Here is a 23486-nt window from a genome sequence, read left to right on the forward strand (position 1 = left end):
GCCCTTTACCAAATCCTATGAGGATGACTGTGTTCTTTTTGTACATATTGAGGATGTTTTAGATTTCCTCAACATTGTAAAATAACAGTCACTGATACCACGAACCTATGATAGTAAGTAAAACAAATTCCTGCCATAAGTGATGGCCAAAGCCATCACAAAACCGAATCTGACGGCCAAGTTCATTCTTTATTATAGAAGAATAATGGTGCTTACTAAATTTGACATTTTCCATGCAGACTTCCTTTTACTATTTCCACCTGTGGTAAGATGTTTGTATAATCTCGGTGGTTTTAGAAAGCTAAGCTCTGTCGGAACTTACCCTGTGGCTTTTGTTTTGGCACTTCTCACAAGAACGATGAGTGTCATTTGCCCCCTATGTTTGCACAGTGACTTTCTGGGTGGTCGGGGGACTCAACGGCTATTACATATGTACAGGAATTAAGTTATGGACAGTTCATCCAGTTTCTTCCATGTACAACTCCTAAGAGTACAACAAAGCTATTTTTACTGTGATGGTCAGGAATTATGCAAGAGGAAGAATGGCTTAATTAAGGAAGAGATGTGGGAGACAGGCAGGGAGGAATCAAGGGCCACGCACATTGAGGGAGAGCAAAGGTCACAGTTTTCCTCTATTGGATGATTCCTATCTGGCTACAAATATGCCTTTTATCCCACCATCCAAAACACAAACAAACAAATGCAGAAAACAAACCTTAATCTGCACCCCCCTCCCAGCTAAGTGCTGTGGTCCTTTACATGAACAAACTCTGTTAAAGGGTTGTTCACACTCCCTGCCCGTCTCCACTTCTGCTGATGTTGATTTATTTTGGTACTAGGGATGAAACCCGGGGGCATTCTACCTCTGAACTACTCCTCAGCTCTATTTTATTCTGAAACATTAAGGGTCTCATTAAGCTGCTTGGGGTCTAAGTTGCTGAGGCTGGCTTTGGACCTGTGATCCTCCTGTCGGCCTCCCAAGTGCTGGGATTACAGGCGTGCGCAGTGCTCCTACTTAAGCAGATGTTTTTCCCTAGCCACTGGACAACCTGCACCTGTGGACCACCATCCTCCAGGGTTCTAATCACAAAGGTCAATGCAGAGCTCATCTTCCTCACGATGGGGCCGGCGGCACTGTGCCTGCATCTTTCGGCGCTTGCCTTCTCAGCGTGGCCTTCGCTGGGTCTCCAGGCTGCACCTCCTGGCCCAGTGCCCCTGCCTCTCCCTCTCACTGGCTCTGTCCCAGCCACTTGGGCCTCCCTGCTCAACAAGCTTCTCCCTTAGCCTTTGTGCTTGCTGCTTCCTCTTCTGGAATTTTCTTCCCTCAGATTTCAGCTCCTTCATTCCCCCACTTCCTCTTGTCTCTGCGTATCTATCCATCACTGCCCAGAGACACTGCCTGGCTAGTTTATATAGAACAAATCACTCCCTATTCTCCCCCTGTTCCAACCTATCCTTTGTCAGGGTCGCAGTATGTATCTACTGATGATCCGTCCTGACTATAACATATGTGGCTTTGTTCACACCTCCAGTGACAGGCAGAGTGGCTTTGGTGAAGCATGTGGACAAGCCCTAAGTCCAGAGGGGGCACAGCAGCGGAGTCCAGGGGCCAGAAAGAGCGGATCCTGGAGCAACGTTAAATGGTTGTGTAAAAAAGGAAGGTGGCTCTGGGAACTTCCTCCTTTGAATTCTCCATGGATAAAGTGGAAAGCTCCAGAAAAGATTAGGCAAGTTAGGTTTTCCTCGTAATAACATCACTCTCACTGGCATGAGTTCTTTTCTGAATTGTTGTGTGCTTTCTAGTAACTCCCCATCTGTCTATACATCTGTCTATCTGTTCATAATATTAAAATAAAATTTGCTATCCCACCGTTATCTGTAATTTGCCATCAACATTATCTTGTCTTGTCTCTAGTTTGTCACTTTCTATTTTATGTATTCATTTATTTGTTTATTTGTTGTAGTACTCAGGATTGAACCCAGGGACACTCTACTTCTGAGCTACACCCACAGCCTGTTTTATTTCATATTTTTTTTTGTTTGTTTTTTTGGGTGGTACTGGGGTTCCTGGAAGCCCTTCTTCCTCTGGGCTACACTCCCAGACCTATTTTATATTTTTGAAACAGGGTCTCTTATGCCAGCACAGCTGGCTTCGAACCTGCGTGATCCTCCTGTCTCCGCCTCCCAAGCGCGGGGATTACAAGCGTGCGCCACCACGCCCGGCTTATTTCATATTTTGAAACAGTTTCCTAGGTTGCTGAGAGTATCACTGAGTTGCTGAGGCTGGCCTCGATCTTGTACTCCTCCTGTGTCAGCATCCAAGTACCATCCCCACCTGACTGTCTAAAAGATGGAACTCCTCTATCTCAAATGTCTTTGTTTCCATGCTTTGCTGATAGCTTTGCCATCAACAGTGAGAAGACCAAGATATGAAAAGAGAGCCAAAGGGGCTCAGGCCTTGTCTTTAAGGGACTGCAACACAGCTCTGCTGTAACAGAGACATGTAATTTAAAGGACTGGAAGCCAATGCTTAATAACCAGGGGTGAGTAGCAGGGGATTGCTGAGTTGGCAGAGACAAAATGGGACAAACCCAGATGATGGCTATAGATTCCCAGTGGAGAGACACAGGTCCATGGAAAGAGGAACTTTGGCTTTAAATGTTAAATGGATAATAATACTAAAACAAAAAGATACAGACTCCCAACAGAGAAGTTATTCCATGTGATTCCCAGCTTCTGTTCTTCTATTCCTTCCATTTGAAGCGCTGTCATCCTTCCTAAACTCTGTGCCTCATGAATACCCACTCTGTTCTTCTCTAAGTGCCTTATCTCTTTGTACAATGCTTCTATTGTACAAAGAGAAAAACAATCCAGGAGTAATGGCACACACCTGTAATCCGAGTACTTGGAGGCTGAGAAAGGAAGATCACAGGTTCGAGGCCAGCCTCAGCAATTCAGTGAGGCCCTCAGAAACATACTTAGACCTTTTCAAAATAAAAATAATAAAATAGGTCTCAAGGTATTGTCAGAGGTAAAATATCTCTGGGTTCAATCTCTAGTGCCCCCCACAAAAATTAGGCTCATACATAATACAAACAGTAATTTTTAAAAATCTTTCAGTACTACTCATCATATCGAGCACCTGCAATGAGATGCTCGCTGAGTTGGGAATGTTACACTTGACATCACTTGGTTTCGACATCATGTATATTGGAGGTTATTATTTCAGCTCTACAAATTAGAAAACTAAAGTTGACAAAGATTCAATAATTTCCTAAGGTCAAGCATTTATAATTGCCTCAGTTCACACCCTGGGAATACACGTAAGAATGGCTGATGGAGTGGACTCGCACAGGGTTTGGCTTCTGTGTGTTTTGGTGTTAGACTCTCTAATACAAAGCTGACTGTATGTAGAACAACACTGCTGCCCACGAGGACAATGGCGGCCAAGGTAAGCAAGACGCCTCTCCACGTGAGACTGTGCCGAGCGCTCGGGCTCACGTCTCACTGCATTCTTCACTGCACAGATGGGCAAACTGAGGCATAGAGAGGTAAAATGGTGTGCCAAGGGCTATACACATACTGTGGGAGACATAAGTAAACACTGAGAAAATTAATCCAAGATTGTAGAAAACGAGTCTGTGTAGGAATTTGACACAGAATGAAGAATGCTTCTGACCCCCAAGCAGCATTGATGCCCATGTCCAGGCTGACTTCTAGACTGAAGAGAAACTAGAGCACAGCCTTACGTTCAAAAGAAGAGCTTTTGAGACCTGTGAACATCAGAAATAATTCTCTTAACTAATGAAATTATATATATATATGTATATACATACACATACACATATACATATACATATTCTTTTTATTTTTTATTTTTTTGGTGGTTCTGGGGTTCCTGGAAGCTCTTCTACCTCCAGGCTACACTCTCAGACCTATTTCATATTTTATTTGGAAACAGGGTCTCTTAAGCCAACTGAGGCTGGCTTCGAACCTGCGTGATCCTCCTGTCTCTGCCTCCTAAGCGTGGGGATTACAAGTGTGCGCCACCACGCCCGTCATTCATATATATATATATATATATATATATATATATATATATATATATATATATTCATTCTAGCCATGCCTCTTATTTACTTACCTATAGACAGACTTGAAAAGCTTTTAAATGTCCAAATTAAATGTTATCAATTTTTTCAAAAGTGTTCACCCTTAGGTGCTTAGGAGGCAGAGACAGGAGGATCGCACAGGTTTGAAGCCAGCCTCAGTTGGCTTAAGAGACCCTGTTTCCAAATAAAATATGAAATAGGTCTGAGAGTGTAGCCTGGAGGTAGAAGAGCTTCCAGGAACCCCAGAACCACCAAAAAAAAAAAAAAATCCTTGAATATAGACAGCTAACAAAGTGGCCAGGAATAACCCCGGAGCCTCTTCATCTTCGCTTTTACACTTTGATTGTCCACTTCTATTTTAACTTTGAGATAAATGCCTATTTACTATGAGTACTTAGTGCATTAAGAGTGTCTAGATAAGCCGGACGTGGGGGTGCATGCTTGTAATCTCCACACTTGGGAGGCTGACACAGGAGGATCGTGCAGGTTTGAAGCCAGCTTCAGCTGGCTTAAGAGACCCTGTTACCAAATAAAATATAAAATAGGTCTGGGAGTGTAGCCCGGAGGTAGAAGGCCCCTGGGTTCCACCCCCAGTACCACCAAAAAAAAAAAAAAAAAAAAAAAGAAGTGTCTAGATAATGTAGAGTTTTTATTTTGAGTTTTTATCACTTTTCAAATTAATAATAAATGCAGCCCACCTTAGATGCCATATTATAAAATACCCATATTAACATAAACAGTAAAATACCAAATCAATAGCATAACTGCAGATATGTTCTGTTTATTTTTTTAAAGCAACACTGTTGCTGGGTATGGTTATACACTTCTATAGTCCCAGGGATTGGGAGGCTGAGAGGAGAATAGCTGGTTTGAGGTCAGCCTCAGCAGCTTAGTGAGACCTCTCTCAAATAAAAAATAAAAAAGAAGCCAAGTGTGGTGACATATGCTGCAATCCCAGCAGGCTCAGGGCTAACTTGAGCAAGGTTGAGAGACAGACTCTGTACCAAGACTAAAAAGAAAAAGGGGGGGGTGTAGCTCAGAGGCAGTTCAAGAGCAGAGGCAGCTCATGCCGGGAAGGGTCTGCATGCCCTTGAGAGAAGGCAGAAGAGGCCGCTCACAGGGTGAGCCCCACTCTACCAGGTACAGCTAGACAAGACGTTGCACAGCTCAGCATCAAGTTTTAAATCATTCAAGAGAGGGCTTGGTAAGGAGACATCCAGCCCTTCTCCAGAAAGAGATCAATGAGCCATGGAGACACATTGGCCAGGAACATGTTCTTCCTGGAGATGCAGCTTGAGATGCCTGGTGTCAGCTGAGCAGCTAGTCCTAAAGGGGTCCGTGGCCTCTACAATCGATCAGAGGTGGAACAAGGCCAAAAGGGAGAGGATGGAGACATGCTGATGGATTTGGAAAATGTTTAGCCTTATCAACAAGATCAAATGACAGGGGAAGTTGATTCAGGAAACTTTGTAAACTTAGACACTCGCAGGGATACTCAGATCTCACTCAGGAGACGAAGTTATAAGAAATTAAAATAGGGTGAAATGAAATAAAAATGCTCATGGGCTTCAAAGAAGATAGTAGTAAAACATATGGATCAGAAAAACTTCTGGCATATCTACATATTAATAGTAGGGCTATCATTAGAAAGTCAGAAAGCCTAAGTTACAAAAAAGTATCTGTCATTTTAGGAATTAAAGGATTATATTAGGTATAACTGTATTTATTTGTTTCTACAATACTATCAATCTAAAAAACTGCAAAATCATAGCTCCTAAAACATCAGAAATATTAGCATATGACTTTGCAGTAAAATTATAGTATGGATATAAGAAATGAGGAGAGACTGATTAAAGAAAACAAACTTTAATTATATAATGAAGAAACCTGGAGTCTTAGCATACAGACAGCACCATGCCGAGAGCTAGTATGTACTGTACACTTGGAATCTACTGAGACAGCAGACCTCTAGTGCTGTCACCACAGACAAGAGGAGGTGACTGAGCACCATGATGCACCTGCCAACTGCCTCCGATGTGGCAATTGGCTCAGTGTTGACTCAATGTACGTGCAAATATCATGTTTTAAACACACCACACGTTCAACACATGTATGAACGTGAATGCTTTTTATTTGTCAACTACACCTCAATAAAACTGGTAAAACATTTTATATAAAGTAAAATACTGCCTTTCTTAAAATTGGATGATTTCTATTGGATATGTAATAAAATTCAAACTCTTAACTGCACCTGTGACAGACCAAGTGATCAGGAACCAGCCTGCATCACAAGGTTGGTCCCCTGCCTCTGTCTTTCTTTCCAGTTAATTACTTCTAGTCCCCAATTCAAAGCAGATGCCCATGTATTCTCAGCCTCCATTTGCCACTATTTTGACTGTCTAGTTTGTCAACTGTCCTGTTAAGCTTTCTGTCGGAGGAAGCGAGCATTGGAAAGGGCTCTTTATGGGTCATTTCTCTACAAGTCAATGCCTGAATGAAAAGGGTCACCTGGCCAAAGTCGCTTATCTATCGCTGAAACACAGTGACACTACATGGCAGTCCAAGAGAGGATCTCAAGGAGGTGCCAGTGAACAGGTTACTGTGTAAGAGCAAGTTGTTCCTTATCTGCACACTTCAAGTTCCTGCTTAGTGGCTTTGAAAGTTGTCTCTTCCTTCTTAAACTTACCCTCATGACATCACCCATGGACCTGAGCATGCAGCTTCATTGACTATGAATTATGAACATGGGGATGTCAGTGGAGGCCTGCTCCACTGTAAGACATAACCTTCTGAGGACAAACATTCCACTTGCTTTGCTCTAATGCAGGTTTCAGCTCGGTAGAAGCCACATGTTTGTGCCATTAGAGGAAGAGCTGTCCTTTGTCTTGGCTCATCAAATACTCCCTATTGCAAAGTCACATACACCAGTAAGTTAAAGTAGACAGCAATTTAAATAACACCCTTACCAACATCAAATTGATTTAGGAAGTTAAAATGTCAAGGTGATTAAAAAAGAAATGACTATAGGCCATACTGTGCGTTATTGGATTTGTTGTTGCTTCAGCCAGATTTTCTTGCCTAAAATGCCCTTAATGTCTTTGAAGTGCATGTGAAAATCATGCCCTCACTCTAAGCGCCATGAGGAAAGTCCTTGAGAGTGGAGTCAGCTCCCTTCTTTGCTTCTCCTCTGCACACTGCACCCCACAAGCCCTAGACCAATCACTAGACATCTCGACTAAGGAAGATGAGCCCTTCTTCAAATGAACTTGAATGTCTTGGATCCTCATAAAATGCAGCATGGAATTAGTGAATGTTTACAAACAATACCACATAGCATCCAGTGTAGCAGTCGGAGGAAACTGTGCTCAGTTCACAATAAAGCAAGAGTGACCTTGCTGTGACATCACCCTCCCAGGACCCAGCCATAGCCCCTCAGTTGGGGTCCAAAGCACACAAGTCCTCCATCCTTTGGTGCCTCTTTCTTCTAATGAAAACAGCTCTCACTGCCCCAGCCCCACAGGGCCTCATTAATGATAAGGTGGCACAAATGCTAATGTTTTCCTGAAAATAAGAGAGGAGGATTGCCCAGTTCCTTACATAGTGCAAAGATACTCTGTGACGTCTGTAGGGAGATGTTTGGCATAGCAAATGCTAGTTTACCTAGAATTCAACCCAAAGGCATGCTATTCCTGAGCTATACTCCCAGCCCAATTTTAATTTTAATTTTTTAAACAAGGTCTTCCTAAAGTGCTGAGGCTGATCTGAAATCTGTGATCCTCTTGTCTTAGCTTCCCAATTACTGGGATTATAGATGTGTGCCATGTTACCCAACTAGTTTAATCCTGTATTCTAGAAAGAGAGAATGAAGAGGAAATAGAAGGAGGAGAAATTCAGAAGGAGACTATTTAAAAAATACACATGGACCTGGGCATCATGGCGCACATCTATAATCTCAGCACTTGGGAGGTTGATACGGAGGATCGCAGGTTAAAGATCAACCTCGGCAACTTAGCAAAGCCCTCATCAACTTAGTGAGATCCTGGTTCCAAATAAAAGTAATATAATAGGGCTGGGGGAGTAGCTCAGAGGTAGTACAATCAAAGAGGGGACACACCACAAGAGAGGTGTTCACAGCCCCACAGGGAAGGTCTTTCTGCATTGTTCATGCTTTGACTATCTAAATAAATGTTCAATCTCTCTTTTTGCTTACAGTACCAGAATGGGGTTTTATTGACTATAGTGACCAACTTGTTATGTGAGAAAACATGTTTGTCCCATCAGGCTAAGTTCTCATTTCCAAGTCCATGTCTGAAACACTATACAACATGTCAAGTCAGAAACTTCTACGGGACTTACTGGAAACTTCCCAGAAGGGAAGGGCAGGGTGGGTGGGTAAAAGGCAGCAGCTATTCTAGAAATGGGGACACTAAACATGTCAATGGGAAATGAAAGTTAAAACGCAGGCAAGAATATTTGTAGCATAAAATCAAAACACTAGACATACTATTAGCCAAAAAATATTAACTGTTAGACAAATATGGAGATAAAAATACTGTAGGGGTACCAAGGAGGAAAATATACAGTTGTGAGCAGTGCCCAGCTTAAGTTCTTGTTATTCTACTTGAGATTTTATACCCAGCATCGTGACTGGCGAGGTGTCTGTTCTGAGCAGACCACATGCTCATCTCCTGTCCCTGTCCCAGCACCCTCAAAGCATTCCTGAAATACCCTCCTGCTAGCTCACACAGGGCAAGGTCACACCCATGAGGCCGTGTGTTGGGGCTCCACTCTTGGAAGGATTCTGGGTCCGATCTGAGGCTTTTCTGTCCCGAGATTCTGACAGATCCCACATTTTTGTCTAACATTGTCTCCAGAACTTCTGTAGCTGATCCTGCACTGAGAAAGAACCTGGCTCTCCAAAGCTGTCTAGCTATCCCTCGCCAAGAGGCATAATGGCTGTCAGAAGGCTAAGGAAGGATGGAGCTGTACTCTTGCCTGCCATGTGGTCCTCTTTCTTCTTTTATTAAAAGCAAATGATTTAGCAAAATTAGAAATCTGCATTGAAGGGCACTTTTTTCTTGGTGGTACTAGGGTTCCTGGAAACCCTTCTACTTCCGGGCTACACTCCCAGACCTATTTTATATTTTTTAAATTTGGAAACAGGCTCTCTTAAGCCAGCGCGGCTGGCTTCAAACCTGCGCGATCCTCCTGTCTCCACCTCCCAAGTGCGAGGATTACAAGTGTGCGCCGCCATGCCCGGCAGAAGGGCACTTTTATATTATCAGAATGAAAGCAGGTTGCCAAGCCCGAATCCAAAAGCCCACAGTGTGGCAAGCACAGGACGGAGCATAGAAACGATCTGGCTGTGGTGGGTAGCTGGAAAATGAGGGGCATGCCAGAGCACAAGACAACAGAGCAGGAGGCCCTGAAAAACCCACACACGCTCAGGAGGCCATGCAGCAGGGGACTGTGTGAGAACTGGGCCTCAGTACTTCCTGCCAGAGGCACGCCAGTGCTCACACCAGCGCTCACACCAGCGCTCACACCAGTGCTCACACCAGCGCTCACACCAGCATTCATGTGCTGGGACTGGGATGAGAGTGTCCTCCTCTCCTCAACATGTCTCATTCATGCTACACAACCCATTTCCACTCTGCTTTGTCTCTGTTCCTAGCTGTGACGTAAATCATCACGCAAGGTGAAATACTGCTGGCCCCGTGCTGAGCTTAGTGTGATTCGAGTTGGAAGAAGAAATGCTCTGATAACGAGCTAAGGTTAAAAGAGCTACTTTTCTTTTCTTTTCTTTTTTTTAAGTTTCTTCTTGATAATTTTCTAAACTAAAATTTTTTTAATTAAAAAATTTTTTTGGCTAAAAAGTGACATAACATACAACTGAGTCTGAAGGAAAGAAACAACAATTCAAATGTGTCCCTTTAAATTTTTTGTAGTACCAGGGACTGAACCCAGAGGTGTCCTAATTCTGACCCGCCTAGTCCCCTTCTTAATAGTTTTACTTTGGGAACAGAGTCTTGCTAAGGCACTATACACTGGCCTTGAACCTGAGGTCCTGTCTCAGCTGCCCAAGTACTGGGAGTACAGGTGGGCACCACTGCACCTGGGTAAATGTGCTTATTTGTAAGCCATATCTGGCCTATGCCATCTGCAAGGGATGTATGACGAATACCTCTGTTTGTTTAAATGTTCTCTTTTGGGTACTTCTTCTCACTGAGGATGCAGCTCAGTGTGTGTGTGTGTGGGGGGGGGTTCCCTAGCACGTGTGAGGCCTGGGGTCTGTTTCAAGAACTGCACAAGAATAAATAAATAATATAAAGTAAGTGAATGCAATGGCCTCTTTCTGTGTGACAATCAATCAAAGATGTATGACTCCTACTGAGGTAGAAGAAACCCCTTAAGTTGAGAGGAGTGTTTCAAGTGCTTTCTTTCTGTTCAAACTGTTCTCTATCCCTGACTGCTATTCCCTGGACACAGCTACTTCTATGACAAATTATGGAATCTAAGAAACTGTAGTAGTGTGCACAAAAGAGTCACCATGAGATGAAACCGCCTGATGATGCCACAGCCATCTTAGTTAGTGTGAAGACCCTGCGACGTTCGTGCCACCATGGAGTCGCCTTGTGCTGCATCTCTCAGCTCGTGTCCCAATTGTTAACAGATGCAGGACTATAATTATAGGTGTGGGCCAAGTCTAGCAGCATCTATGTGCTCATAAACATTAGCAATGAATTGTGTCTGATTTAAGGAGATTAGCAAAACCTGAGTGGACATCATGGTCTCATGTGTAAGCAGACCAAAACGAAGACAATATGCAGAAAACTGGATTTTGTGTGGTAATGATGAGCCAAGCCTCTCAGGAAGTACGTTTTCTAAAGATCTAAAGCCAAGTCATTGTTAGCGCAGGGACATGAGGAAGTGTACTAATTGGTTTGGTATTAGGCTTTGCTTTATGGGGCGGATGATGTTTCTCTTTCATTTCCCCACTAGACCCAGCTATTTGGGGAGGCTGCCCTGGGAGGGCTCGCTTTCCTCATGACTTAATATTTAATACCCCTCTGTGGAATTTCATAATCACAGAGATGTTGTTTCACATACTTAAGAAGAAAAATTTCCCTTCGTTCCTGAAAAGATTTATTTTAGGAAATGCAATGCAGTTCTGCAAGAATCTTGAAAGAACTTTAAAAAAGTCATTATGTCTTGGTGACATCAGGGGAAAATGGACAAGATCCCATGAACGGAGCAAAAGCAAACACAGACACAATCTCTTACCTTTGTAGTATCTGAGCCTGTTTTTTGAGGTGAAGGGGTACATCATGCTGGTGGGGCTGTCTGACCCGACTTACATGGTTTGCTTTGTGCGGTTTTCTGATAGGAGCAGCTTTCCAGACGGTGGGCCTGGCAGCCGTCTGTCCCTAGCTGCTCCCTGCGGCACCACAGCCCTGCTCTCACTCTTCCCATTCAAACTCCATATTCTGCCCAGTGTGAGTACCTTCTTCCACTTGCTGCCCCAGGGTGAGGGCTGTGCATTTTTCATTCAGCCCATAAAAGTTGGCAACCCCCGTGGTGCCACACCTAATAAAATGCCAGTTTTGAAATGCCATTGTGCAGATGAAAATACCTACCTTTCTTGCAGAATAAGTTTGTTCTCTTTCTTCCAAAAGTCTTTAAAGTCAGAGCTGAATTCATGCCAGATACTGAAGAAAACATTTGGGGACACCTCCTTCTCTCCAAGTTTTGGTTTCATGAAGAAATAGGCCGTCGTCTCCAAAAAGCTGTCAAAGCATACACACACAAGAACATAAAAGCTATGATTGCTTTCCAATGTGGGATGCTCCTCCATCCAAATGCTGATTTTCTTCTGCACAGTTAGGACTACCAAGAGGATTCACACTCCTCAGGTACCAACAGTAACTCTCTATGGTTTCTCGCCTGAGTCTTGGGTGCAAACAGTAGCAGCTGACATTGATCCTTTCTACACTGTTCACGGGCCCTGGCCTAATTCTATTTTGAATTAATATCTTCCTGATATGTTTAGAAATGAGCCTGTAGTCATGTTGGGACATACTGGAAGTGGTGGGCCTATAAACAGATCAGCCACTTGTCCCCAAACTATTTGTATTTCATTTTTATGTTATATTATATTGCTTGTATGCTATTTGTCTTCCAACATTGCTGGCAGGGGAGAGATTCTGAGGAGATGCAGAAAAGGTCTGCCATCCTGGAGGGAGAAGCTATCCCTGAGCAGACACGGGCAGCTCGCATGGTCTGTGCGCTAACTAGTCCAGGCTTCAGAGGGTGCGACTCAGAGGCTGCATCTTATCACAGCCACATAGAGCTCTACAGTTTCCAGAGTTGTTTACAATGAGCAATGTGGTGCCTGCCTGTAATTCCAGTACTTGAGAGGCTGAGAAAGGAGGAGCCCAGGTTTGATGCCAGTCTCAACAACTTAGTAAGATCCTTTTAATAAATAAATAAATAAATAAATAAATAAATCCCAGAACATCCCTGGGATCAATTCTCAGTACCCAAACCACAAAACAGGAAAAATGGCTATTCAACAAATAGCATACATCTGGTAAATGGTATCTTTAAAACTTAAGAAAACAGTCTGGCATGGTGGCAGATGCCTGCAATCCCTGTACTTGGAAGGCTGAGACAGGAAGACTGCAGCTCAAGGCCATTCTCAGCAATTTAGTGAGACTCTTGGCAACCCAGTGAGACACTGTTTCAAAACAAAAGTAAGAAAAGGGTTGGAGGTGTAGCTCAGAGGTAGACTGCCCCTGGATTCAATCCCCAGTACCACAAAAATAAGTGGTATATAAGTAGATAATGAAACTTAATGAAAAGTTTCTAGTCCCATAAATAATACCCTGAAAAGGACCAGGTCCCCAGCTGACAATTCTGTGCACGTTGAGGAGGCCAGGCTGGAGATGCCACAGAAGGGGAGACCCTTGTCCTCCCCTGCTGTGGCCTAGGGCCAGCACTATTTCTGCTATGCAAGGCTCAAATCTGACTTATCCTAAAGTAAAATTTACATTTTTATGGTTTCCCTCTGAAGTGCATCTCTAGCTTTTTAAACTTTTTAACTTGAGATAGGGTCTTGCTAAGTTGCCCATGCTAGCCTCTAGCCTCAAACATCTAATCCTTCTGCCTCCGCCACCCACACACTGGAATTATGGGGATGTGCCACCACACCAGGCACTGAAGTAAAAATGTCTCAGGCAACTTGATGTCTTATTAAAAATATGTGTATATGCATACATACTAACATATATGTCTGTATTTGTCTTGTCATACAGCTGATTTCAAGTGACTAATATGAAAAATAACGTGAGCATTTTCAAATATGAGACTGTGATGATGTTTGCTTAGAAGGTAGAGGAGACTGACCCTCACACATAAAAATAAAAATTCACAGCTCTTCTGAGCTATGGATTACAATGCCAGCTCATCTGCTCTCCCTTTAAACTTGCCTATGCCTGGCTCTCAGCAGCAACACTCTTGGGAATACCAGCACTTAGTTCTGGGAAGAGATGACAACATGGATTTGATCGCATGGGTGGATCTCAGGAATCATGTCCCTAATTAGCCTACTAGGAACAATGACACAGTACTGTCGATGAATAGAGAAGGTTAGGCTGTGAAGTGGGTCTACGACACAGAGTTTGGCTGCCTTGGGCTGTGGTAACGACATTAGAATGTGTCTGCAGAATGTGTTGATGGTGTCAGCCCGCCCACAGAGTAGATGGCAGAGAATATAAATGGTCTGAGATATCTGGGTCATATTTTATTAAAGCTGATAAAGTATACACATACATCCCTCCTGGGAAGACTGGTCATTTTCCTTATTTGCTTCAAGAATATTTGAGGCTAGGCTAAAAGTAAGTCTTGGATCCTTCAACTACTTGATTATTCTTGTTCATCATTTCTCTGGTATTTGTGCTTCATAAAAATTGTTAGTACAGAAAAAAAAAAACCAGTCTGCTTAGCACACATACCTAAGTACGGCCCATCTTTTGGCTGCTTCCAACATTTGAAATTTTTATCACAAAGCCACATCATTTAAAGGTAAGAATACAGGATTTATAACAAAGAGACACGGGATACTGAATCACAACTTTGTAATGACCTCAATGAGCAAACTACTCAATAACAGAGTCTCACTAGACTGTGGAGTCTTACTATGTTTCTAAGCTTGTCTTGAACCTGTGATCCTCCTGTCTCAGCCTCCCAAGTACTAGGATTACAGGTGTATATGCCACCATACCTGGCTCTTCTTCATTCTTCAACAGCCCCTTCTGAAAAAAATTCAGCCCAGTACTTCTTCCATAGCAAATATCAGATAGTACAATTCTGCTTCTCTGCAATAGAAGCAAGTCTCCATATAGCTTTAAAAAGACGTTTAGTGTAGCATAATTGACTTTTAATTTCCCCAAATCCCATGCAAAATTAAAGAGATCTAAGATATTAAGAATCAAAGGTCCCAAGATGATATCTACAAAGGCAGTAGTTATCTAATATGCTCACAGACCTCAAAATGTATATAAAAGGGGACCAAGCAGTAACCAGGCAAAACCCATGTGCTAACATCATCTGCATAGGAACAAGGAAGCAGAAGAGGTGTCCCCAAGAGAAGAGAACTTCCATATCACAAGCAGGGACTCCTGAAAAGTACCTGGAAAACTTTGGCTGAATCTGGCAGAGGTTTTATGGGCTCTGACACATGGAAGATAAGAATGGATCTGTGTGACTAACTCTGATGGGGAGGTCTGAGCTATCTGAATTCCTATACTAACCAAAAGAAACTCCCCTTTGGAGCAAAGCTCTGCACTCAAAGAAAATGCTGACAGTAGAATACAAACAGTGAAGGATAAACTCCAAGACAAGAGGAGAGGAAATGCTGATAAAATAGGAGAAAATCATGTAAGCATTTTAAAACCACTGCGCCAATGCAATGACAGCAGCAGCTCCAGGGCAGCAAGGCTGGGAAGTGGTCCTTGTGCATCTCCCTTACAGGAATCCAGCATGACCAACTTACATAAAAATGAGCAAGAGAAAACAAACACCACTGGAGAACCGAGTGAAGCAGAGAAAACGTGGTGGTGGTGCTTGTTGCCAAAGTAAACATCCAGGCAGTGCTACCAGCATCATTTAGTCAGGATAAAACATGACATCATCAGGGAGACATAACAATGCAAAAGATACACATACCTATAAAAGCAGAACCCAAGGGGAAGAAAAACCCAGAATCTTCACTAGATATTTTAATCCCCATTCCCAGAAATCGACAAAGCTAGACAAAAACATCACTAAAGATATAGAACATTTGAGTATAATTACAAGAAAATTGACCTAATTGGCAGTTGGAGACCATTACAGTTAATGATAGAAAACATTCACCAACACAGATCCTATACTGAGATATAAGAGAAATCTCAGAAAAGCTCAAAGAACTGAAATTAGGCAGAGTATATTCTCTGACCACAGTGACACTAATTTATGAAACAATAAAAATGATATATTTAGGAAATTTCAATCTGGAAATTAAGTATAACTGTTACAAATACCCCATGGGTCAAAAAGAAAATGAGAAAATATTTCAAGCTGAATAAATATGACAATAGAGAAATATCAAAATGTGTGAGATGCAGACAGAGCAGTACTGAGAGCAAAATGGAGTGCTTTAAAATACACTAGTCAATTTAACAAAAAGAGAGAATCAATTCACATTTCTAAAATAAGAGATAAAAAGGAGATATTACCAACAGAGTGAAAATCCAGAGGATTATCAGAAACCACTTTGAAATACTCCAATAAAATGGAAAGTAGAAGAAATTGACAAATTTTTAGATACATATAACCTTTCTAATCTGAGTCAAGATTATATAGAATATTTAAGCCAAGCAATAGCAATCAAAGAGAATGAAGCAGTAATAAAGAGCCTATCATCAAACAAAAGCCCAGGACCAGATAGTTTCCCAAGTGAATTTTATAAAAGCTTTATAGAAGAGTTAATCCCAATAACTCCTCAGTCTATTCCATGAAATAGAAAAAAATGGGACTTTCTAAAATGCATTTTATGAAGCCTATATCACATTAATACCAAAACCAAATAAAGAGAGCTCAAGATAAGAAAACTATAGGCCTATATCATTGATGAACTTAGATGCAAAACTGCTAAACAAAATACTAACAATGTGCATTCAAATCTACATCAAGAAAATTATACACTGTGACCAAGTAGGGCTCATCCCAGGGATGTAAAGCTGGCTCAACATACAAAAAATAACCCATGTAATTTATCACACACAGAACGAAGACATAAGTCACGCGATCATTTCAATAGACATTGAAAGAGCATTTGATAAAATTCAATACTCATTTATGCTAAAAGCATTGAAGAGAATCAGAATAAAAGAAACATACCTCAACATCATAAAGGCAATATATAATAGGCCCACAGCCAACATAATATTAAACAGGGTGAAACTTCAAGAGTTCTCCCTAAAATCAGGAGCAAGACCACGTTGTCGTCCATTATCACTACTTCTTTTCAATATAGTACTTGAAACTCTAGCCAGAGAAATAAGGCTAGAGAAGGAAATCAAAGGAGTACAAATAGGAAAAGAACTAAAACTATCCCTGTTTGCAGACGGTATGATGCTGTACTTAGAAGACCCAACAAACTCAACCAAAAAGCTTATAGAACTGATCAACAAATTCAGCAGTGTCTGGATACAAAATCAATCTTAAAAACAATCAGAAGCTTTGCTGTATGCCAGCCATAAATCCACTGAAAAACAATCCAGAAAACACTTCTACTCAGGATATCACCCCTCACACACACAAAAGAAAAAAAACCTTAGGAATAAACATAACCAAGGAGGTAAAAGGCCTCTACAAGAAAAATTATAAAACATTGGAAAAAAGAAAGTGAAGAAGACCTTAGGAGATGGAATGATCTTTCATGCTCTTGGATAAGTAGAGTAAATATTATCAAAATGGCCATTCTTCCAAAAGTGATCTACAGATTCAATGCAATACTCATTATATTACCAAGGTTATTTCTCAAAGACATAGAAAACTCAGTCCTTAAATTAATTTGGAATAACAAAAAAACCAGAATAGCCAAGGGAGTCACACAGAAAAGAAAATGCTCAGGCATGAGGTCAGTGACATGGCCACCCAGCTCAAGAAGCTACAGAAGGACAACTCGACTCTGACATGGAGGAATGAAATGATCAACAAGAATCATGCAAAAAGTCACAGTAATAAAAACAGCATGGTATTGGCACAAAAACAGATACATAGACCAGTGGAGCAGAATAGAAGACTCAGGAACAAATCCAAATACTTACAGTCAATTGAGTTTTTGACAAAGGGGCCAAAAACATGTACTGGAAAAAAAATGGCGTTGGCAAAACTGGTTAACTATATACAGAAAAATGGAAATACTTTCTCAATCTGCATGAATGTCAATTCAAGATGGACCAAAGACTCGATCCTCATAAGAATGGAAATTAACCTACTATATGGTCCAGCAATACCATTTCTGGGTATCTACCTAAAATAATGGAAACCAAACTACTAAACTAATATATGCATATCTGTGTTCATAGCCACACAATTCACAATTGCCAAACTATGGAATCAGCCAAGATGTCCATTATCAGATGAATGCATTACAAAACCATGGGATATGTACACAATGAAATTTTACTCAGCCATAAAAAGAAACAAAATTATGTCTTTCACAGGGAAATGGATGGAACTGGAGGACATTATGCTAAGTGAGATTAGTAAGTCACAAAAAGTAAAAAAATCAGATATTTTCCCTAATATGTGGAAGCTGGGGAGAAAAAGGATCATAGGACAAACTCTAGACAAAGAGGAGATACTATAGATGAGAAAATAAGGTGACATAACTGGGAGTGATGGGAAGGGGGAAGAGGGAAGTTCCCTAATGTGCATGATGCACATTCACAAACATATCAAAGTCAATCACTAAGCTGAACATAAGGAGGAGGGAGGGGGAGAGAAACTGCTGGAAATTGAGGAAGAGCTAAATGAGTGATGTGTGCATGTATGCTTCTACCATCTTGTACTATATTAAGATGCATGGCTACAATGCACCAATAAAAAAAAAGAATAAGAAAAAGAAACAGTCACACAGAAAAGAAAATGCTCAGGCATGAGGTCAGTGACATGGCCACCCAGCTCAAGAAGCTACAAAAGGACAACTTGACTCTGAAATGGAGGAACGAAATGATCAAGGACCTGGAACAAAGCAAAGCTTCCAGAAGATAAACAAGGTCTGAGAGACTATGAGGCAATTTCCTGCTATGACTGACAAAGAAAAAAGAAAAAATACAAATTGCAGATATCAGGGATGAAGGCTCAGACATCATTATAGATTATACAAGCTTAAATTGCTAATATAATGGGATCATATACAATTTAATGTTAATACACTTGATTCTGCAGATGAATTCATACCCATATATTCTTAAATAAATAATAAAACTTTATTTGTGTGTAAATGTGGTACTGGAGATTGAAGCCAGGGATATTCTAACTCTGAGCGATACCCCAAGCCCTATTTTATTTATTATTTTTATTATTTGTTTATTTATTTTATGGCATTGGGCATTTAACCCAGGGCCTCTGAGCTATACCCCTAGACATATATACACTCCCAGTCATATACAATTTTGAAACAGGTTCTTACTAAGTTATTGAGGACTTTGCTTAACTTGTTGAGACTACTCTTGAACCTGTGAATCTCCTGTCTCAGCCTCCCAATGTAGTGGGATTAAAAAGATAGTAGCCACCATGCTCAGCTTAATAAAACTCTCTAAAACTAATAGACAATATAAAATATAGTTATATCTAAGACATTGAAATTATTTTTAATAATATAAAATTATTCTTAATAAACCTGTAATAAAGATAATCCCCCTTGTCCAAATACTTCTCATTCAAACTGCTTCATAAGTGAATTAATAGTCCAATCCCCAGTACCAAGGGGAATAAAGAAAGAAGTGAGAAAAAAGAAAAAAAAATAACTGTATATTGGGCATACATTAATTATGATTCCAGAAAAATTTCCTGAAATTAAAAAAATTGAAACTACATATTCAGCATGAAAATAGCCAACACTGAGGCTTATTCTAGTAAATTTACTATAAGAAAAAAAGAAAAAATATCCTTTGGTCATCGTGCAGAAAGACCAAGCTTCTTCTAGAGAAGAGAATCTCACTATTATTGTCTACACAGCCAGCAACATCCCATGTTGAAGACAATGAAGTAACATATTTAAGACACTAAAGACAGAAATGTGGGAGCCAAGGACTTCATATTCAACAAAAGAGACTTATTATAAAGTACACAGAAAACTGTTTTCAGTATGAAAGAACTCAGAATTCAGAAATTTACTAGAAAATAGGCTTCAGAAAACCAGAGTAGAGAAGAGACATGGATGTAAGGACTGAAAACCAGGATCTCCCATGGGGACAAAGACACAGAAGGTCAAAATCACAGTAAGCACTTCACCCAAATGTGAATTGCAAGTACAAGTAAGGACTAATGATATGTTTTAATTCCAGTTCTATCCACTGAAATGTCTAGTCACAATACCAACTGAATTCCAAAACAATAGGAGAGCTCAGATGAGGATCTCCAAAAGACCCCAAACAGACCCAGAGCTGCTCAGAAGCATGTTTCAATCGAGGTCGAGAGAAAAATGTCCACAAAGCACCTCTAGAATCTCATCACAGAAATGGTGGGGAGATGTCAAAATAACTTACAGTGACCTTAAAGATGGGACATTTTGTACATTAGTGGTAAACAGAAATGACTACAACACATCAAATGTGTTTAATTCCAGAATCTCATTCTGATGGGCTGTTTGAGGTTGCTAGAGATTCACCTTATTGTTTTGTAAGTCAGTGAACTACGTAAAAAACATGCTTTTCTTCCATGAACCACACCACAGAAGGGCTCTATGTCAAATGAGTTCACGCTTTTTCTATAAAGACTGAGAAAAAAATGACAAAGGGTCACTGCTATTTTACAAATCATAATGAATGAATGCATCTAATTTTTCAAAGGCTAGAAACATCATAAGATAGAAGAAAGAAAAGAAAGAAAAAGGAAATGTAAAGGAAGAAGAGGAAATAAAGTTTGAATTCTGAAGTCCAACATATTTTTCCAGGCCTGTCACTGCCTAAGCCAGTCTCTCTACCAGGTCTATCGGTCCCAAATTCCTGAGAAATCTATAAATCTTAAAGTTAACAAAAAGTATAATTATCTTGTACACTGTTAATTAATCTCTCAATGACTAGTTTAAACACGAGAGATATGCTATCTTGAGAAACCTGTCAGTAGAGGACTTTCCAGCATTATCTTTTGATCAGACAATGGAGTCCACATCAGAGAACTGGACGATGATTAGGCCACCACTAACCATACTGTGATCACTGGATAGATGTCATCCTCACATACATACCTTCCCATACCCACCCTTCACCAAGTTTCCTTTAAAAGAATAGTTCATGAAGCCAGGCACAGTGGCACATGCCTGTAATTCCAGTTCTTGGGAGACTGCAACAGGAGAACTGCAAGTTTAGGGCCAGCCTCAGCAACTTAGCAAGACTCTCAGAAGTTTAGTGACATCTTGTTTTAAAATAAAACAATAAAAGGGCTGGGGCTTTAGCTCTGAGGTAAAATGGCTCTGGGTTCAACCCCCAGGAGGAGGAAGAGGAGGAGGAAGAGGAAGAGGAGGAGGAAGAGAAGGAGTCCCCAAAATGCCTTTCTCTCGTTGCTGCCTAGGCCTCTCTCCAGCAGCCTGCATTCCCCAAGCGTGCAAATGCCTTGCCTTCCTAACTATCTCTGTGCCTCGCTGACATGGGGCATGGTTCTTTCCCATCACAATTGTCAGGAATCTTGCTGGTCACGAGTCAAGTGTCTTGCTCTGTCTGGACCTTCTTCTGGAGGTAACTAGTGGCCCTGCCAGTGTGACATGCTTCCTCTGGACAGAACACTCCACCCTACCCATGAAGTGACTTCACCAAAGTATTCAAACTTGAAGCTGCTCAGGAATCTGGAGCTCACCACATCTGTAAGACATACAGCAGGACAGAGGACTGCCTTCAACTACACCACAAAGATCCAGAAAATCTGTCTATAGTGAAATCCTACAGGAGAAATGACCTATTTTTTCCCCTAAATTTTAGGGGAAAAAAGTGTCATGGAGTAATCTAGAGGGACTTATATAGGTACCTACTAAAATATATAAGGAAAACATTATGTCTTGGGGAGCAAGAGGGAGAAATAGCATAGATGGACACAAACAGTGAATTAACTGATCATGGTTGGAATTAGGTGGTACACATAGAAGGTCACTGTACTGTTTTGGTCACATCTTTTCTCTTCCCCTAGTAAAGAAATATTTTTTAAAAAAATTACAAACATACACACATATTAGTACAAATCATCAATATCTAGAAGCATCTTTTAAAATGGCATCATGGCTGGGCATGGCGGTGCATGTCTGTCATCCCACTGCTTAGGAGGCTGAGACAGGAGTATCTCAGGTTCAAGGCCAGCCTCAGCAACTTGACAATGCCCTTAGAAACTTAGTGAGACCCTGTTTCAAAATAAACTAACATCAAATAGGTCTGGGGGCATAGTTCAGAGGTAAATGCCCCTGGGTTCAATTCCCAGTACTAATAATAAATAAAATGGCATTATAGAAATATTTTTAGGAGAGTACAACATTGCTTTAAAGACATCTACTAGATATTGTTTTTGACTATGAGTTATGTTTCACAGATAATAAAAATAGACAGCTTCAATTTCTTTATTTGAACGGGGGCCACACCACAAACTGAGAAGTGTTTTATAGCCTTTTAAACTTCTCATCTATTTTTAAGGCAATTCTCTGTCTGGGAATTCTACACATAAAGAATGACTCACAACTTGGTTTTTATTACAACCAAAAGAGGTGCTAGTAATTATCCTAAAATAGCATTTGCTTGCCACAAGTTATGATCTCTATGGAGAAGCATGTTCTCTGCAATTGAAACACTATTTCAATATTGTCAGTTATGACTATCAGTTATTTCCCCCCCATGAAAGGATTCGCTCCCAGTCAAATCTGACATAAAACTTGGTGGAGCCCGGTGGTTTTGGTGGTTCCTACTTTGTTTGTACTACTGCTTTCATTGAACTCACCAGCAAGCATGCCATTACTGTATGCCAGGCACTATGCCTGGCAGGGCAAAATTAAAAAAGACAACATCCCTATTCAATGACTTTCTTGAAGAATATTTCCACTGGGTCAACAAACCTAAGAGCCAAAGCAAAGCAACTGGCCACAGTTTTCCCACTGACAGGCTGTCAGGTGCTCATCAGCCCTTAGGCTGGGACCTTGGCAGTTTCTCTACTATGAAATGTGCACTTCTAGAAGTATAAAACCTTGTGTGATCATATGCAGAGACAATACACATCCCTTAGTATTAAAATCAGCAACTGGAAGTGTATCAAAAACAACACTGGAGAGTACTGTCTGATGTGTGACAGGGTACTCCAGAAATGACTCTGATTAGAGACAAAAAGGAAGTAACCATTGGGGTGAGTCATTGAAAGATGGACTGAGTGGGGCGTGGTGGCGCACGCTTGTAATCCCAGCATTAGGGAGGCTGAGACTGGAGGATCACGGTTCACAGACAGCTTCAGCTACTTAGTGAGGCCCTCTGCAACTCAGTGAGACCCGGTTTCAAAATAAAGAATAAAAAATAGGGCAGGGGGTGTAGCTCGGAGGTCGAATGCCCCTGGGTTTCATCCCCAGACCCGCAAAAAAATAAAAACATAAAAATAATAAAATAAAATAAATAATAAAAAATGAAAGATGGGCTGATGCAGAATCACCAGGGCTACCACTTCCCTTTTTATTAACTGATGTCAAAGAGGCCACCCACAGTAACATCCTAGCTTCTCCTCCTGTTTCTGACTCATCCTGGCCATACACGCCTGCTCTTCTGCCTGGAACGCTCTTTGCCCAGGTGTCTGTGTGTCTGTCTTCCTCACCTCTTTCAGATCCCTGCTCAGGCACTACTCCTCAATGAGCTCCTCATGAAAAGCCAAAGTAAAAGTGCAACCTGGGCCTCCTTGACAGTCCTGACTCACACTGTTCTCCAAGGCACTCACTGCCATCAAAGATATGTAAGATTCTGCACATGGACTTGGGCGCTGCTGGTCTCAGTGTGAAATCAGCTTTCTACCATTCTAACAAATGCCTGAGATCATTGACTTAGGAGGAGGAAAGGCTTATTTGATGGGTGTGGAGGATTTAGTCCA

The 23486-nt window shown here is 41.2% G+C and overlaps 1 protein-coding gene across 2 annotated transcripts in view; it reads right to left on the bottom strand.

Moving 5' to 3' along the window:
- The window catches only part of FMN2 (formin 2), a gene marked incomplete at both ends in the record, with an annotated part of 296940 nt that overhangs the window by 12805 nt on the left and 260649 nt on the right, over positions 1-23486 (bottom strand). For both annotated transcript variants that reach the window (XM_080698425.1, XM_080698424.1), the window contains one exon: positions 11750-11899. In XM_080698425.1, coding sequence (XP_080554551.1) covers positions 11750-11899 — 150 coding nt within the window. The remainder of the gene's footprint in view (positions 1-11749; positions 11900-23486) is intronic.

The sequence above is a fragment of the Muscardinus avellanarius genome (genome assembly GCF_963383645.1).
Source record: "Muscardinus avellanarius genome assembly, chromosome: 7".
NCBI lineage: Eukaryota > Metazoa > Chordata > Mammalia > Rodentia > Gliridae > Muscardinus > Muscardinus avellanarius.